This window comes from Heliangelus exortis, chromosome 7 (genome assembly GCF_036169615.1).
Source record: "Heliangelus exortis chromosome 7, bHelExo1.hap1, whole genome shotgun sequence".
Classification (NCBI taxonomy): Eukaryota; Metazoa; Chordata; class Aves; order Apodiformes; family Trochilidae; genus Heliangelus; species Heliangelus exortis.
Window position 1 is genome coordinate 29,548,035 of NC_092428.1, and position 17,776 is coordinate 29,565,810.

The 17,776-nt window shown below is 44.0% G+C and overlaps 1 protein-coding gene across 4 annotated transcripts in view; it reads left to right on the forward strand.

Annotated features, from left to right (window-relative positions):
- The window catches only part of GRK5 (G protein-coupled receptor kinase 5), a 167,033-nt gene that overhangs the window by 63,022 nt on the left and 86,235 nt on the right, over positions 1-17,776 (forward strand). For all 4 annotated transcript variants that reach the window (XR_011726875.1, XR_011726877.1, XR_011726876.1 and 1 more), the window contains exon 2: positions 2,550-2,645. Coding sequence is in view for 1 of the 4 variants with exons in the window: in XM_071749532.1 (XP_071605633.1) it covers positions 2,550-2,645 (96 nt within the window). In the remaining 3 variants the exon portion in view is untranslated. The remainder of the gene's footprint in view (positions 1-2,549; positions 2,646-17,776) is intronic.

The window sequence follows — 17,776 nt, forward strand, 5'->3', positions numbered from 1 at the left end:
CCCGCCTGTGCCCAGCTGGGGCTAGCCCAGGCGCGCATGCCCGGGTTCAGTAGGTGTGGTTTCCGGGGAGAATTCCAGAGCCAGACGGATCAAAGTTAGCTCCTGATACTATCCGAGCCAGCACTAGCTCGACTGACTCCCACGGCGAGACTCATCCCACGCAACACAACCCAGCCCAGAAAATGCTTCCCAGCACCTTGTGGCATATTTGAGACCTTCAGCATGCAAAATGGAGCATTGTACACTGTGAGAAGAGAGCAGGACAACCTCTCCAATACTGTGGCTGGAAGGAAGAGGGAGGAAATTACTTGAGCAGCAATGTTTGGGATGCACTGAAGGGAAGAGGTTGAAGAAGAGTTCATTATCGACCGAAAGGTTACATTTTTGTTATGTGGTACACCATAGTGTGGAGGCTGTTGCATCTCTCTGTGTTTTGCTGGAGATTAATTCCTGGAAAAAGTGGCACAGCATACTCCTGGTAGTCCAAAAAACAACCCAGTTCCTTCCTGGCTAGTACAGATATGTCTGTGCTGCATTGCATAATGAGCTCTTTGCCATGAGGAGTTTAAAAAAATCCAAGGCAAGCTCTGCAATGACAAAACCATTGGTCACCAAAAGCAAAGGGATAAAAGGGGAGGTGCAGGAGAAGCACTCCTGCTCCAGAGGGGAGATGAGAAACACCCCGCAGAGAGAAATACTTCACAATTTTTTACAAGGTTCATTTTTTTTTTCTGTAGTGGTCTGCTACCTTTTGAGTCACTACCCTTCTAATGTAGCCTGCAGTGTCATGGAGCACCCAACACACTCTCAATCTGCAATTTTGACTCTACCAGCCCCTCAACAGAATTAACTCAGCTCTGCATTCATCATTTCACATGCTAGTGCCTGTAAAATAGACTCAAGTGAATCAGATCTTGTGCTCAGGGACTGAACTGCAGTAAATACAGCAATCTCAGTCTGCATTTGGGCTTTCAGATCTGGAGGGAAGCTCTTTCTCCAGTGGTTGCATGGCCTCTCCAAGCAGGAAAACACACACAGGAGCTGGGAATAAACCCCCCCCAGCCCAACACCACACCTCCTGCCCTCTGCTGTGATGCTGATGTGGCAGCTTAAAAAATGTGGAGGCATACAAGAGAAACCCAGGGGAGGGCTGGAGTAAGAGTGTCCAATTACAGTAAAAAAGAAGGAAAAGCTAAAATCATCCCCTCAGGCTGAGCTGCTTCCAGATGTGAGTGCCCCATCTCAGTGACCTGGCTGAACAGGAGCCAGCAGTGTGCCCAGGTGGCCAAGGAGACCACCAGCATCCTGGCTTGTACCAGCAATAGTGTGGCCAGCAGGACTGGGCAGGGATTGAACCCCGTGCTCAGCACTGGGGAGGCCATACCTGAAATCCTGGGGTCAGTTTTGAGCCCCTCACTACAAGGAGGACATTGAGGCGATGGAACTTGTTTAGAAAAGGGTAACAGAGCTGGGGAAGGATCTGGAACAAAAGTTTTATGAGGAGTGGCTGAAGGACCTTGGGGTTGTTTAGCCTGGAGCAAAGGAGGCTGAGGGGAAAGCTTCTCACCCTCTACAACTCCCTGGAAGGAGGTTGGAGGGAGGTGGGGGGGGGGGGTTTGGTCTCTTCTCCCAAGTAACAAGTGATAGAACAAGAGGGAATGGCCTCAAGTTGCTCCAGGGGAGGTTTTGATTGTTTATTAGGAAAAAAATCTTCGCTGAAAGGGTTGTCAGGCACTGGAATAGGCTGCCCAGGGAAGTGGTGGAGCTGCAGTGGAGGGAAGGGAAGGGAAGAGAAGGGAAGTGTGAGGAGGTAGCTCAGCTGGATAAGCTCAGCTGTGGCACCTAGGGCTGGCAGTGATTCCAGCAGCAGGGTCGTTCTGAAGGGTTGCTGATGAGGGAGGTTAATCAGTGTGCAGGAGCTGAGGATCTTGGACCTGGTCCTGCTAGAGCTGGAGGATGCCAGCTAGGTCATTCACTTTGAGAACAATCCAGTTCAAGAAATCTCAGGAAAGAGGGAAAAAGGGAAAAAGGGAAAAAAAGAGATTTTCCCTTCATGAGGATACTACATTATTTTCTCCTACTGTTCTGCTATGGAAGCCTTGTGTGTAACAGCAGTGGCAGTGCCATGTTGGCAGGTGATGTAACGTGAGGTATGGGTGGAGATAATTGAATTTTAGTCTTCAGTTTCCAGCACTTCTTCTGGGGTGGAATCAGGACTCATCCCAAAACCAGATGAGGGAGACCCAGGTTGACTTGTGCAAAATGATTGTCAGCTGGGGCAGAGGTGATGCTGGAGATGCTCATTCAGCACTCTTCTCTGAACTGGACCTGATGGGCCTATATGAACTCCCTACCTTTACCAACCAGGTCAGATGCCACCTCCTTGGTCTGTGTCAGCCTAGACAAGCTTAGACTTGATCTGTACATCTACCTGCAATGTCTCAGCTTTAGTTATTTATGGTGTCCATAAGCACTGTGAGGGGTCTGGAAAACTCTGGATGGGGCTATGCCCCCAAAGCAATCTAATCCTGATGTTTCTTTCTCTGCAGGGGGTGGAGGGAAACGCAAAGGCAAAAGCAAAAAGTGGAAGGAAATCTTGAAATTCCCTCACATTAGCCAGTGTGAAGATCTCAGAAGAACAATAGGTAAGAGCTTTTCTCTTCTTTGGAAGTACTGCAGAAATAAAAGTTGCTATCAAAACTGGCTCAGCAGAATGGCATTAAAGATACTCAGCATTAAATGGAACTGGTTTAGAGGTGGGCATGCAATGTCTGTACATCCCATGGTGCTGCAAACTCCTAACAAGGCATGGTGGATCTGGCAGGAGGGATGGACATCATGTTGGGGGCAGGGCTTGGGGCTGGCAGTGTCCAGGCCCTTTGCTGTGCGTGCCCAGGGAATGTACAGCTGGACAATACCTAGCAGACAGGACAGATGCTTTGTCTCCCTCCCTCCCAGGACCAACATGGCTGTCAAAGCACTTTCAGAAATGCATTCCCCTCATCACATCTGGCATTCCCTTGTAATAAGTATGTCTTTATCAGGGAAGAAATGAGGCTTGATGAAAGCAGAGAGGTTACTGGTACAGCTGAAGGTTATGCTCTGGATATGATGTTTGAAGCAGCAGTCTCCGCCCTCTGCCAGGCAGGTTTGCTCAGCAGGAGCATCCTCTATTCAAACCACAACCCTACTTCATGTAGATTTTTTTATAGAGCATATTAAAAAAAAATGATATTACTCTCTTTTATCAATGTAGGCCAATCACTTCAGCTTAGGAAGGGAGCTTGCAGTGGCTGTTTCTGTAACACAGCATTTCCCCTGCGCCTACCTGCCAAAATTCAGCATTCTTTTGACTGCTGCCTTGGCAAACAAGACCAGCAGCTATTTTCTTGTAAATTCTCCAGTATTAACTGATCTCACCACAAGAGGTTAACTTCAGCAGCTGAGGCTCCTTTTCTCCCCAGCACTGACATAAAATCCAGCCACTGGCAAGGAATGAATGAAAGGCAAGGAACTGCAGCAGCTGAGATAATGGGCAGCCTGGTTTTACTAACTTGGGTGAACTCCTGGGGTCTGACTGACAGTGCCCTGGCACTCTGTACCTTTAAAATTCACAGTGTGTTTATGCAGAAAAAATCTGTGGAATGTTTTGAAACTCTTTTCATGGTCCCCTTAAGTAAATTTTGCTTTCCACATCTTCTGCTGTAGAGAGTTAAGGGGGTAAAGAAAGGAAGGGGAGGCAGGAGAAGAGAGAGTAGGTGTTACCAGTTAGTGGCCACTCTACAGACATACAATCCCTGGAGCAATTTCTGAAGGTACAGAACCTGCTGGAAGCAAGTGTGACTTAATATATGTTATAATTTACATTGGGAATTCCCTTTATTGTTCCATCAGCCTTGATTCCAATGGGGGAAAACAGCTCCAGATATAAAATGCTTGCTCTTTACAAAGGTGAGATATCTTAAAATGTGTACTCTTAAAAAAATTAAGCCTGACAATGGTTTATTTTTTCTGAAGTGCTGTTTTTGATGTGAGATTTTTCCTAAATGTGAATTGTTTTGTGAACAAATTGGTGAAGCAACAGGGCAAGAGTCCTTGTGATTCTCTTGGTGGATTTGGCTTCACTGCAATTACCAGTTGACTGAGAACTTTACCAAATGACTTTTTTTTAAACAGGAAAGGAGGTCCAAATCCTTGTTCTGTGACTGATTTTTGTTGAGTATCTTTCCCACCAGGATGGATGTGATTACAGAGGGACAGGGACACTGCTCAGCCTGAGGAGGTCACCTGTCTTTGCTGGTTCTGCCATTTTTTAGTTAATGGAGCTGAGGCTGAAACATCCCAGACAAGCAGTTGCTGTTCATACAGGGGTTCTGACACACCTTAGATAAACCAAACTCTCTGGGTCTGTGGTATTGGGTTGTTGGCACATGTTTGGTTGATCTGTAGTGCTCAGGATGGATCTTTTCCTTCTGCACACCCATTGCACTGGCCTTGGTGGCCAGAGACAAGGACTGGTCATTGCAGTCTGGCCTTAAACTTCCTCTCTTGTTCTCTCTGCTGAGGAAGAACAAATCTCAGGATCTCTGGATTTCAGGCAACAAGGTAGTTTAGTGAGGAATGTAATGAAACACCTTTCTTGAACCATCAGCTGAACTGCTCTGTGATTTTCAGGGGATCCCCACTGCTTGGTGGCTGCTCCATCAGACCCTTCTCTAACAACTTCTTAGCCCACTGCTCAGTGCCAATCAAATTTGATAATGAAAGACACCTTGGAGAGGCTTTTTATCTCCAGGCAACGAGCAGGGAAGAACAAGTTTACACAAGGAAAATGCTACAACCTCAATTCAATATGTTTAGAGATCAAGACAAATACCAGTGGGTTCTGCTCATCACAGACCCCTTTGCTGTGTGTCTGCTGCTCAGCACCTCCGGTCAGACACAGTCTTGCCGCTTTGGTGGCATAAAAAAAAAAATCCCAGAGAGTCTTAGAAGTTTTCATGAACTAGGCTGTGTCCTCTGGCAAGTTAGTTCAGATTCCATAGATTTCATGCTCGCTGCTCTTTCATGACCTTCCTCCTGCAGCAGCTTCATCCAGCACCTTGAAGATGAGCCCACTCTCCCCACATTTTCCCAACAGGGATGGAGGAGTGGGCTGGACCAGCACTGGAGGGGGTTTGTGGGACAACAGGGCACAGAAAACCCAATCTCCTCCTCTCCAGCCACCCTACCACAGCCTCTCCCTGCTGCCACAACCTTCTCTCTTTGCAAACCTCTGGTAATGACTGGTTCTGACCAACTATGGCTGGTTCTGACCTGTTATGGCCAGTTCTGACCAGTTCTGGCTGCTTCTGACCAGTTCTGACCGGTTCTGACAGGTTCTGTCCAGTTCCGGCTGGTTACAACCGGTTCAATCCTGTTACGACCAGTTCAATCCGGTTCTGGCCAGTTCAGTCCGGTTCCGACTGGTTCAATCTGGTTCCAGCCAGTTCTGACTGGTTCCATCTGGTTCAATCCGGTTCTGACTGGTTCAATCTGGTTGCAACCAGTTCAATCCAGTTCTGACCGGTTCCAGACGGTTCAATCCGGTTCTGACGGGTTCAGTCCGGTTCTGACCGGTCCGACAGGTTCCGACGGGTTCCAACTGATACTGACCAGTTACGGCCGGTTCAATCTGGTTCAATCCGGATCTGACAAACCGTCAGTCAGGAACGAGGAACTGCCCAGTGGGTGAAACCCTCAGGGGTCCATCACAAACAGAATCCACAGCGTCAGGAGAGGGTGTGGGGAGGAACGGGAGGAGCTCCTGAGTGTGGCCAAGGAGAGGGCAGTGAGTGGGAGAGGTGGGATGGCTGGAACAGCTGAAACCAGCTGGGATGTGAGGAGATCCCCTCTGGGCAGCTTGCCCAGCCCTGGCTCAGGGACCTTGGAGGCACTGGGCAAAGCCTGACAAAACCTGAGCACTCAGGAATGCTCTGCTCTCCAGGGCTGGATCCCAGAGGACTCTGCACGGGTGCTGTGGCACAGGATAAGCTGGTGCTGGAGCTGCTGGGGTTGGCAGGAAACTCCTGGTGCTTCTTTTTTTCACCTGCCAGTGTGGCACACGGCCCAAACCAGAGCCAAAGAAGGCTGTTGAGGTTTGGTTGTATTCCTGTTTTCTGGATACTTCCCAAGGGTCTCTGTGGAAAAGCTGGAGTCAGGGATGGACCTTTTGATTTGGAGAGGGCATGAAGAGCTGTGAAGGAAGAGATGGGTCAGTTTAAGGCAGCCATAAGCCTTGGGTGAAGTTGTCATGGTGGTAGTAGAGGCTACACGTGTGGAGGTGCCCACGTTTTGGTGGGAGAACCTGTGTGCTCCTGCACTCCACTAAATAGGGCTGAAAAGAGTCTGTGTCTTAAAAAACATAGTGTAGTGTGAAAAGAAATCTGTGGAAAACAGGAAGGCTGAAGTAAACCCAGGGTCTGCGACCTGTGTTGACACAATTATGAGTCAGTTCATACTTTTTGGTTCCCTCTGTGTTTACAGGAGACTCTTGTGTTTGACTATCCATCATATGGTGTCTTACTGAAAGGCTTGCTCAGTAAAACCCTTTTTTCCCCTCCTTCTTGTTCATAGACACAAAAATCAAAATGCCCGAGAGAATCACTGCTTTTTGGTAAATAAACAAACACTGGAAAAATCTTTATTAAAAGTACCGTTTAGCCAAGGAGCTATTTTTTTTGGATTGTGTTGAAAAGGGATTTCTTTTCTCCTTTCCTTTTTGTCCAAAGTACACAACACCTTTTGCAGGGAAATTCAGTCACCTTCATTGTGTGCTAGTTAAACAAGCAAGTGGAACAGGGATGCTATGCTTTTACTGGGCTCTGAGGTAGGCTTGTATATGGATATTTGTATACTATGAATGGATAATGGAGATTTATATTTACATCCCTCTTCCTGGCTGTATTTAATGGTATTGAAACAAATAGCCCTTTCCAGTTTAATATTGGCATTTTCAGTCAATACAAACTGGTGTTTGAGACACTAGGAACTCACTGGGGGATGCTGCTAGTAAATGGTGTTCTGCTGTCTTTAAAGTTCCCAGATAATAGCTTAGCAAGAGAGAGATGTTTCGAGGGAAAGGGGGGAAAAAAAATAGCAAGGTGCAGCCTTCAACTTTCTGGCATTGGACAAACACAGCATGGAGAGATGCCACAAGTTAGGGATACCCACTAGTTTAAAGGCCATCAGTAAACAAAAATACAAGGAAAAGTTGTAATTTTAAAGTCCAGAGTGTCTTCTTGATGATGAAAGATTCTGGATGTCTGTAAATATTTCTGAATGACGCAAAAGGTTCAGTTGGTTAAAAGTGTGGAATTTTTATTTATTTTGCTCAGACCTATTCTGTGCTTTTTTCTTCCATAAAAAACCTGCTTGGGTGAAAGAGTTGATTCTTCTGATCTTTGGCAGATTTGCTTTCACAACTGTCCAAATGCTATATAATAAATCAAGAATTTTTTTTTTCCCTGTTGATTCAAGTTTGTGGGGAAAGTGCCACAGAATGTGTCTGCTGTTCCTTGCATAGAGTGATTTGTTGCATTATTGAAGAAAACTTTAACTCCTTCAGTAAAGCAGCTTCTGGTTGTGGATTGTACTCAGATAGAAGTCTGATGATTTGTCTGTTCAGTGAGATGTCACAGTCAGAAAGATCAGCTCGTTAATACTAATTTTACTTGGCTTGGTTTAAAAAGAGAAAATAAAATCCTTCCTGTGCCATTTAACCTCTTACATGACATCCACATCCCATTTCTCCAAGCTAAATGTAGCTCGAGCTTCCAATTCTGGCAGGTTCTTTTCATTGTTGTTAAGAATACAGTTCTGTATGAGAAATGCTTTTAGAGATGGTGGACAGAGTAAATGGTACAAAACCAAAGGCACGGAGGTCACATGCTCACTTTTCACAAAAGCTGACTCTTTTTCCCTCCCAGCATTTTTTTTTTTTAATTGTTGTTGTACTTTCTCAGACAGGATCAAGACCTTCACCTACATGGGTGTTTTTTTTCAGTCACTTTAGAATTTACACATTGATAGTGCAGTCTATGCAGTGGGAGAGGGGTTTTGAGCCCCCAGCATGGGCTGTGATAGCAATCAAGAAGCAGCAGTGTGGACATCAGTGACAGAGAGAGATGCTCCAGTATTCATCCAGCTTCCTAGAAATGTTTTGCAGCCTGCTCTGAGCTCCATCCTGTGGCAGAAAGACTGCTACTATACCCCAATTATCTCCTTTTATCTCATTTAAAGGTAGCTTGGCCACCTCTGCTCTGCTCCACGATGCTGGGACATCTTTTATGAGTTCTCACCAGGGCTCCTTGGCTTCAGTGTTTTGCCAGGGGGTCATGGAAAAGCAAAGTGAGAGTTTCCAGGATTAGTCCTGAGGGAAGCTGCCTCTGAGAAGTCAAGTATCAGTGTTCATCACAGGATGATGTATGCCTGTGGTACCCTGCCCTGCTTCAGCTGGGGACAGTGTCAGAGCCACCCAGGGGGTGAATCTGCTTGGGAAATGGAGATGTTGGTAAGATACACAGTGCCCATGCAGATTCCAGAGGCTGAGACTGTGTGGTGGTGTCACTCATAAAGCTCAGGCACTGGGACTGAGAAAGAGAAGGCATCAAAGGCCCTGTCTGATCGAAACCACAAAGAAGGAGCCAATTTTCTCTCCACCAAATTCTTCAGCTCTGATGTTTACAGTGATGAAAAACCAAAGTTTAGAAATGTTACCCTGAAGCCAATGAATAGATCAAAGGAGAGAGTTGAGCTTGCCTTCCACTGTAAATAATTTAGCACAACTAGTTCTAATTTCTGTGACTGTCTTATGGTATTGATCTGAATACTACACCTAAGGCTGGCCTCACGGTTTTTGCTAAAACTAGAGTTAGAGAAATATTTTTTTTTGTAGAAAGCATCACCTTCCCTTGGAAAAAAAGCCCTACGTTTTTGTCAGAAATAGTTTTTCAGCAAGTAGTCAGGGTTCTGGGGCATGAAATAGCAGTCAGGGGAGTTGTCTCCTATTGTTTATCCAGATGTGGGGGTGTACAGGTAGCCATGCTGGAGAGATGCTGGTGATGTGTGTGCATACACCCAGGGCTGAGTACCCAGCCCCAGGCTCTACACCACCTCTGGGAGGCCCTGGGCTTTCTGTAAACCTGGGGAACTGGAATCAGTACAGTGGAAAATACTACCTAGTAAAAAAAAAAAAGACAAAAAACAGACAACATACTGTCTCATTGCTATATTGTTTGTTGAATTATGTTTCTAGAGAAATTTGTATAATAGATAAACAAATAGTCCCACAAATAATTTTTCTTTTAACCACACAGGGAGTCCCTTTATATTTAGTTGACAACAGATGGGGTGTTTTTTGTCAGCAATCAGAATTTTGCTCTGTATGGAAATCAATTTTCCCACATTGAGGTAACTGCAGCGTAAGATAAATTTCAGTCACTGTCAGTAAAAGGAAAGTGATAGCTCCCTGGTTTTCTTACACCACCCAAATGTCTGCTCCTAATCCAGGTGTTTGGTCACAGCCCAAGCTGCCTGTGCTTGGGGGAGGTGACACTGGGCCAGGACAGTCCCTTTGATGCTGAGCGGTACCAACAGAGCATCTCCCAGATGAGTTTTCTCCAGGGTGGTTGGTTGTGGGGTGAGTACAGAAAGAGGGAAGAGAGAGAGGAACCAAAGAAGGCCTGAAAGCAAAACTGGCAGAACTGCTGAAAGCCTTGGAGGGGATTTATTGCTCTGGAAGAAGTTATGCAGATTTTTTTGGATAATATTAATGCAGAAAAATAACCCTCAAACTGATTTATCTCTAAAGAAGAAACAATATCCTTCCCCTTGACAGTCCCTCCTCTATACCTTTCCCTTCCCTCTCACTTTCTTATTTTCTTTCTTTTACAGCAGACACAGCTTTCCCCTCTCTTCCTTCAACCCAAAAAGGTCTCTGTTGCTCTTTCAAAGCACAGCTCCTGCAATCTTTCCAGCATAGACCTTGTAGTTTTTGGATTTGATATGCTGTCCCATACCATGAATATATCTAAATTAAATGAGATACTCTTCCACTGCCTGCATCACAGAAACTGTTCCAGCACATGGCTGACATCAAAACCATATTGTTTGTTTACAAAGCCACAGTTGGTTCAGTTCTTTTCTTTCAAATCCTTTGGATTCAACTATAATTCTGTCATAAACACAGGTTTCTAGTGCTCCAGTGATGGACAAACAGAGCAATGTTTGGTGCCCTTGCAAGATTAGCTGGATCCAGTTTATAGCAATGGGTGGAATTGAGAAGGGGTTATTTTATTTTATTTTTTTCCAATTTGTTTTTAATGCCATCACAGAAAGCACATGAAAAACAAGCTGGTTTATGCATCAAGTGAGATTCAAGACTAACACTGGGGGAAAGCAGGCAGCTTGCAGGCTGCTTGTGCTTGACAGCTTCCAGGATGGGAAGGGAACGCAGGGGAAATGAGTTGAAATGATCTCAGCCCACATTCTATTTACAGAATTTATTTCACAAGACTTAATCCATCAAGTATTACCTTGGCACTGGCAACCCAGAAAGAAACCAAGAAAGACATTGCTATTCTCTATAAAGAACAGGCAAGCAAATCCACATCTCCTTGCCAAACTGGGTCCACAACAGTCATCAGTCAACAGAAAGCATCCTAAGGAATAAATGCTATTATTAAACCTCTATATTTTTATTTTGTTGCAAAGACTGTATTCAGTGAATTAAATTATTCTTCACAAATTAAGAAAAAAAAAAAAAAGCCACAACGCACTTTGAGTTCTTTCCAGAACTTATTACAGGGATATGCAGAAAAGGAATTAGAAGAGAATATATTCTTTTAAAAGATCCATTTCATCTCTCACTGAAAGTACATGTAGATATTGTGAGCTGCAGGGTTTTTCATTATCTTATCAGGTAATATGAGTCATTAAGGCTAGTTAATACTTATGCAGTGATTTGGAGTTGTAAAAAGCTATAGAAGTGCTCACAGGTCCTGTTAAATAGTAGTACTTAAGGAAATTTCTTTTAAAACCAATTTAGCATTTGCTGGATTTGAGAATGGAATGAGAGGTAGAGCTACATTCATGACAGAAATTTACTCTTTTCCCTGCTGAATTCACTTGTAACTTTGCTGCTGGCAGTGGTGAGAAGGTAACAGGGCAAAGCCCTGGTTTGGTTGACTCTGCTCAGATCTTCTGGAGTCAATAAGAAAGTTTCCCAGAAATAAAATGGTACAGGAGGGAGCTGTGGGGAGGCAAAAGAGAGAGGAAAGACCTGCCAGACATACACAGGGATGCTGGGAAGTGCCCTCATGGAGTGAGCAGCCTGAAATCCTCACACTTGGGGTTGCATTTCCTTTCTGAAGGAAAATAAGTCATTTGGAGCAGTTGGTAGAGGATCCATTATTCTGGCTTGGCCTCTGCTGATTATTACAGAGGCCTCAGGGATTGTGGCTGGGCTTGGTTTTAGACTTGCTAGGAAAAGTCATGCTGGAATGCTGCAGGTCAGTGTAGATGAACGTAAGAGACTGAGCCCTTGGTTGAAATATTTGGTAATAACAGCTTTTTTTTTTTTTTTTTAATTGTGTGTAGTGGGGAAGTGGAATTATATTCTGGTTAGCACAATTTATGTCTCTTTTATTTCGTCCTTCCATGCCCTTTCATAGTGGAAGAAGGGCAGGAGAAAAAGAAACATCCTATTCTTTACCTGAAAACAGAAAGTGGTAGTCTTAATTTACAAGTCACCCAAAGTTCATAAAATATTTTGAGTGAAACAAAATTTACATTATGTATATATATGCTATTTTTAATGTAAATAAAATATAAAAGCAATCCTGTGCTTCTTTTTCCCCAATTTTATTTATATCTTTGTAGCCCTTCTTTCACCAAAGCACTGCCACACAGTCTCCTTCATCATGAGTACTTCTTCCTTTGATGTGAAGGTCCTTGGTCTCTCCCTTTCAGTTCCACCAGTTTAGTTACCTTTCCCTGACATTGCAAATGGACAATAAAAGGAATATAAATGCAATATTTCAATTTTAAATATAAAGTACTGCAGGTTATTTTATGGATTGACAGAGTTGGGATTCATGCTCCTTGTAAATCCATGTCTGAGGTGAGACCCCAGATAAAGCTGCTTCATGCAAATCTGGCCCATTATTACCCTAATGGTCCTGATTTCTGGCTTTCAAGGAAAAGAGAGGTTGAGAGTTTTTAGGATAATCCCACACATAGCTGGTTTTAAGACAGAGTTCCAAGGAATTCACGTGGGAAATGTTAAATGTTTTTGGGTTTTTTTTTTTTTTTTTGTTTGTTTTGGTTTTTTTTTTTTGTGGTTTGGCTGAACCCCTGAAGTCATTGAGGGATTCCATGTATTTTTCAGGTAATCAGTGTATGCTGCTTTGAAAACACTGTGGAAGTGATAGCTGGAAATATTTCTCTGTGCTCTGTAGATCAGAAATTGGGGCGTCATTAAATCTTCTAAATACTGATATTAAAATAGAACCCCCACTTGGCAGGGTCAAAGCAGCAGTTATGAGACTGAGGAGTTCTGAGTAGGGTTCCTGCCTATGCCAGTGCTTTTATTTACTTATTAATCACATTTTTACCATGTTAAACCAATGCCAGGGAATTCTGAAATAAGTAAAATAAAATACTGTTTACCCTAAACTGTTGTCTCTTAGCTGAACTAATAGAAAGGATGAGTGAAAGAGAAATGAAATTATAAAGCAAGATGATATAATGTAACCTATGAAAATCTCCTGAGTTTGGAGAGGAAGGCAGACTGGTATTTGATTTTGTTGAAGGACTCCCTGTTGTCCTGGGATTGGTAAAGTTCAGTGTGAAAATGGCTCAACAAGAAGTCTGAACTCTTATAATCCTTAAAAAAATATGTTACAGGCCAAGACATTTAAGTCATAATTGAATTTAGTATGCTAAGAATTCCAGAAGAATAATTGATTAATTCCGAAAGATGGGAAGTCTCCGTGGTGTCAAATGACTCACAGAAATCTAATCTCTGCAAATAGTTAGGAGCTTCTTTGGACCAAAATTTGGCCAAATTCAGCATCCTCCTGCCCTGCACCAGCACTGTATTTGCCAAGTGGCACCTTGAGGGTCTCTTCCCATCACAGTAATTTTTCTGAGCTCTTGCTTGGTTAATTCAGGACAAGGCAGTGTTGACAGAGTGGTGAAGGCTTTTCTCAGGAGCACAAGGACCTGGCTCAACTACGTACAAGTATTTGCAATGTTGAAACAGCCCTCTATAAGTGCTTTCAGGCTTTCATAACTCCTGGTTCAAAATATTTTGGGCATTTGTAAACATGGATTATGGGGAAAAAAAATTGGGTTTTGAGCGCAGGAAGAATTTGGTGTAGGTCACTTCAGAAATATTCTGATCAATCCAAACAAAGAGTGTTCAGCACTTGAGTGTCACGTTCATTGCATTTGACCTTTCAGCAAAGGTGTAGTTTGTGACTTCAACATTCTCAGGTCCAAGTGAGGTCTAAGAGGTAAGTAAGGACACCCTGCAGAGGTACAGCACTGAATCCAGAACACAGAAGAGAGAAACCTATGGTAGGGAGTAGTGGAGAATGGAAGACAGGAGCCTGGGCTAAGGGGGGGCAGCTTTAGGTCAGTAGGGATACATCCCGTCTGCATGGTCAGTGGGAATATTCCTGGGATTTGTACTGCCTGGGAGAGAAGAAAAATCCAGCATGAAAAGAGCAACTATTAAGCAACCCTGATGTTGGGAGTGGCCCTCATGACTTGAGCTTTACAGAGATTTTCTTCCTCCAAGGTAAAGACTCTTTCCTTCTGAGACTGCTTTCATCTCTGCCCAGGAGACTGTGGGTGTCCTTGGGGCGCCATAACCTCATTATCTTCTATGGAAAAAAAAAAAAACCAAAGGCAACACCAAGCTTCTAAAAATAATGTCTGTGCCAGTATTGTCTATGCCAGTGTGACTATGAATCAGTGGTCAGAGTTGCAAGGGAGAATTACAGCCTTTTCTCCCTGTTCTTTTTTGCCATGGACAACCCCTAGTGCTATGACTAGGACTGGTGTCTTTTTTTTTTCTTTTTTTTCTTTTTTTTCTTTTTTTTCTTTTTCTTTCTTTTTTCTTTTTTTCTTTTTTCTTTTTTCCTTTTTTCTGTTTTTTCTTTTTTTCTTCTTTCTTTTTTTTCTTTTTTTCTTTTTTCTTCTTTTTCTTCTTTTTTCTTTTTTCTGTTTTTTCTTTTTTTTCTTCTTTCTTTTTTTTCTTTTTTTTTCTTCTTTCTTTCTTTTTTCTTTTTCTTTTTTTTTCTTCTTTTTTCTTTTTTTCTTTTTTTTCTTTTTTTTTTTCTTTTTTTTCTTTTTCTTTTCTTTTTTCTTTTTTTTTTTTAGAATCTACTTCAAAGTCTCCTCAGGGGGGCATAGCCTTTCTGATGAGTTAAAAATTTCCTTGTTTAGGTGAAGATCTTAAGGGGTGGAAGGTGGCAATGTGAGGTTTCAATCTCTGCAGAGGAGCTGCCAAGGCAGAGGTCACACAAGACTGTTACTCCCCCTGCTCCCTGCAATGGGCTCAGGGCAGGCTGGGATTACACCAGGGCCAGCACAGAGAGAGGGAGGACATGGATCCACCCTGGAGCCCTGTGGTTTTCGCAAGTTTTCTGGCACTGGCCTCTCTTCCCAATTCTAAAGGAGCTCTGGTGGAGACCGACCATTCTGGTTCCAATAAAAAAAAAAAAAAAAGGTTAGGATGATATTCTCAGTGGCATTGTTGAACAATGTAGAAAGTAACCATCACCTGCAGCAAACACCTACAGACTGCTTGAAATCTTCAAGGAGCTCCTTGAGCGCTCACTGGAACTCATAGTGTAGGTAGGATATTCCCTTGTTTTCTCTTTTCTTCTATGATATCAGACCAGTTGAAAACTTGCCCTCCCATCCCCAAGGAGATACTACATTTCTTTCCCAAGCCCCAGTGATTTTAGCCTTCTCTCTCAGTAGTTGCTGGGGAGTGATGGTGCTGGATGCCATCTCCCAAAAAACCTTCATTCTTTTTGTATATTAGCTTCCACCTTCCTTCTACTGATCCAAGGCAAAGCAGTGTTTTAGCTGGCAGGATTTTGTGGCATTCTGCCTCATCTGTTTTTTTTTCCCTCCCATCAGTAAACTAGCATTTCCCTAGCAAGTCCCCAGATCTGGCAGTTTTCCAGGGTTTCCCTTTTTGGTAGGCAGAAGCCAGAAAGGCAATCTCATCTCACTGCCAAGTCACCCAATTACAACGTGCACTGGGGAGGGATCAGAAACCCTTTCCTTTGACTGCCTCCAAGCTGAGAAGGCACTGGAAGTTCAGCTGGATGCTCTGCCTGTGAGAGCTGCATCACCCAGACTTCAATTAGAGAGCAGAGACACCCTTTTGCTTTCCTTCCTCCCTTCCCCCCCCTCATTTAAGTGAATTTAAGTCCTGGTGACAGGTAATGCACAGAGAGCCCTCAAAAGGCAGATGTTGTGTTTATCTCCCAGACAGATGCAGTCTGATTTCTCTCACTCTGCTCTGGTCCATTCCAGGGTCCCTTCCCCAGTAAGAGGAAACAGATTCCAGCCCCCCCCATAGTTTTGCTCCTGGCCAGCTCTGGGTGCCAGCTGTGGCAGTGGGTTTTCCAAAGTTGTGGAGCTGATAGCACTTCAACTTGCCAGCCACCAGCATAAGCTGTGTAACTTGCAGCTCCAAAAATGCCACCGCAGCATCTGTTTCTCATCCTACAGCGTTTTAAATAATGCACATTTCCAGCTGTCTTCTCACAGCAGAGTTTGTTGGTTTCATGTTGGGATTGCTCTGAGAGGCCTTTCCAGGCTGCAAGGCAAAGCTGGTCAGGGGCTGCAAGACTCAACACAAGCTGTCCCTGCCCTCATCCTCCTCATCTGTCAATGCAGAAGAAACCCTCAGCTGCCAGGAATCCTGCAGCTCATGGAATGTGTTCATCAAACAAGCATCCCTGGAAGAGGTAAAATGGTAGAAGACCTCTGCAGATAATTTGGCAGCTCCCTAATACAGTATTCACAGCTTCAAGTCTCTCAGGGAAAAAAAAAATCCAACAAACCTAACCAACAACCTGAACAGCCTCTCTAGAGGATTTTTTTTTTTAAGCCCTGCTTTCCAGCAGGAACGTAATTGAAGAAGGCTGTGAAAGCCATGGAGCATTCTTTTTGCAAGCAAAGGAAAGATTAAATTCCAGTGCTTTGTTTGGGGTAAACTGCTGACCTTTGTCTTCAGCATGAAAGCCATCTGAAGAAAACCATTCCTGCTATACAGCAAGATGAGTTGCTTTTGCTGGATTCTTTCCAGAGTGTAATAGTTTAGTATAAATATAGCAGGAAACAAGGAAAATTGAAAGTGTAATTCATTTTGAATGGCATAATGTAAGAGGTGATTTCTTTTAAGGAGCTAGAAGGCAAAGGGATCAGTGTTAAATATTTTAAGTGGGCTCTTGGAGCAATCCCTTAATGGCATTTTTTCTTCCCTCCCTTTTACGACTGTAAGATCTATGTTTCCTGCTAGTTCTCTTTATTTATAGGCTTTAAAACCTTAATCAGAACAATTTAACTTACTAGATTATAAAAATCCTCTATCTCCTGCCCCCCAGAATCATTAAGTGCTTGTTTCTTCAGCTCACTACCAGTTCCCTATTCTGCTTTCTGGACAGATTTACTCAGCATCAGTACAACTTCTACCCACCAAGGCAGTGTCTCAGGGTACAACCTCTTCCCACCATACTAAAGCTAAGCACTTCCTACAGTAGCCTTATAATTTCCCCAATTTCTCCTCCCTTCCTGAGAGCCTGGGAAACCAGATGGACCCTCCAGGGTGACCTGGAGGTCATGAAATCCAGGCTGTTAATGGGGAATTACATTCCAGAGGAGACAACCCTTGCACCAGGAGTTGCAGCTAACCCTCCCAGCTGAGCTGGTATTGAGCTCTTGGAGTGATTGCAAGTGACATGGCATGGAGATAGCAGATGTCTGGTGTTTAGGTTGTTACAGGTGTTTTCCACTGGAGCTGGAACTCAGCTGCTGGGTAATCACAGTCACTGGGACTCTGGGCAGCTCAGGTCTCCAACAGGACACTGGGCAGCTCAGGTCTCCAACAGGACACCAGGGGAGAAAAAAAAAAAAGCCATCCAAAAGCATCATCCTGCTCTCAGGCATTTGAAAGGGGAGATGGCATGTGGGAAGCCAGCAGAGGCATGAATCACTGCACAGAAGTCCATGCTGAAATGCCAAGCCCACAATTCTCTCATCAGTCATAAAAGCAGAAAAACCCCTTGGCAAATCCAGCCCTGGCCCTGAGTGACAAAAGAGCCCCCTTCATTTTGGCCTCTGGGAAATGCTGCCTTTTTCATGCTGTTTGAGTAAATCAATTCTCTTTCTCACCCCAGGCTTATCAGCTGTCCCTGAATTGTTTGGGATTGGCCTGGCACTCAAGAGCAGTCCAGATGTGCTGGACCTTCTGTCTCATCAAAGGTCTAAGAATAGGGATGGGAATGACTTGGATCTCCCAGGGAAGACAAAGAATGGGTGCTTGGCATTGCTCTGCAGCTCCTGTCACTGAAGGAGGGGAAGGCCATGTGGCCAATGTGCTGTAATAAATATAGCTGGGCTATCTGAAAGAGCTGCTGGGGACAAAAAGTGATCTGTGGCCTGGAGGAGGTTATCAGTCAACACAAGGAATGTGGCCTCTGGGTTGTAT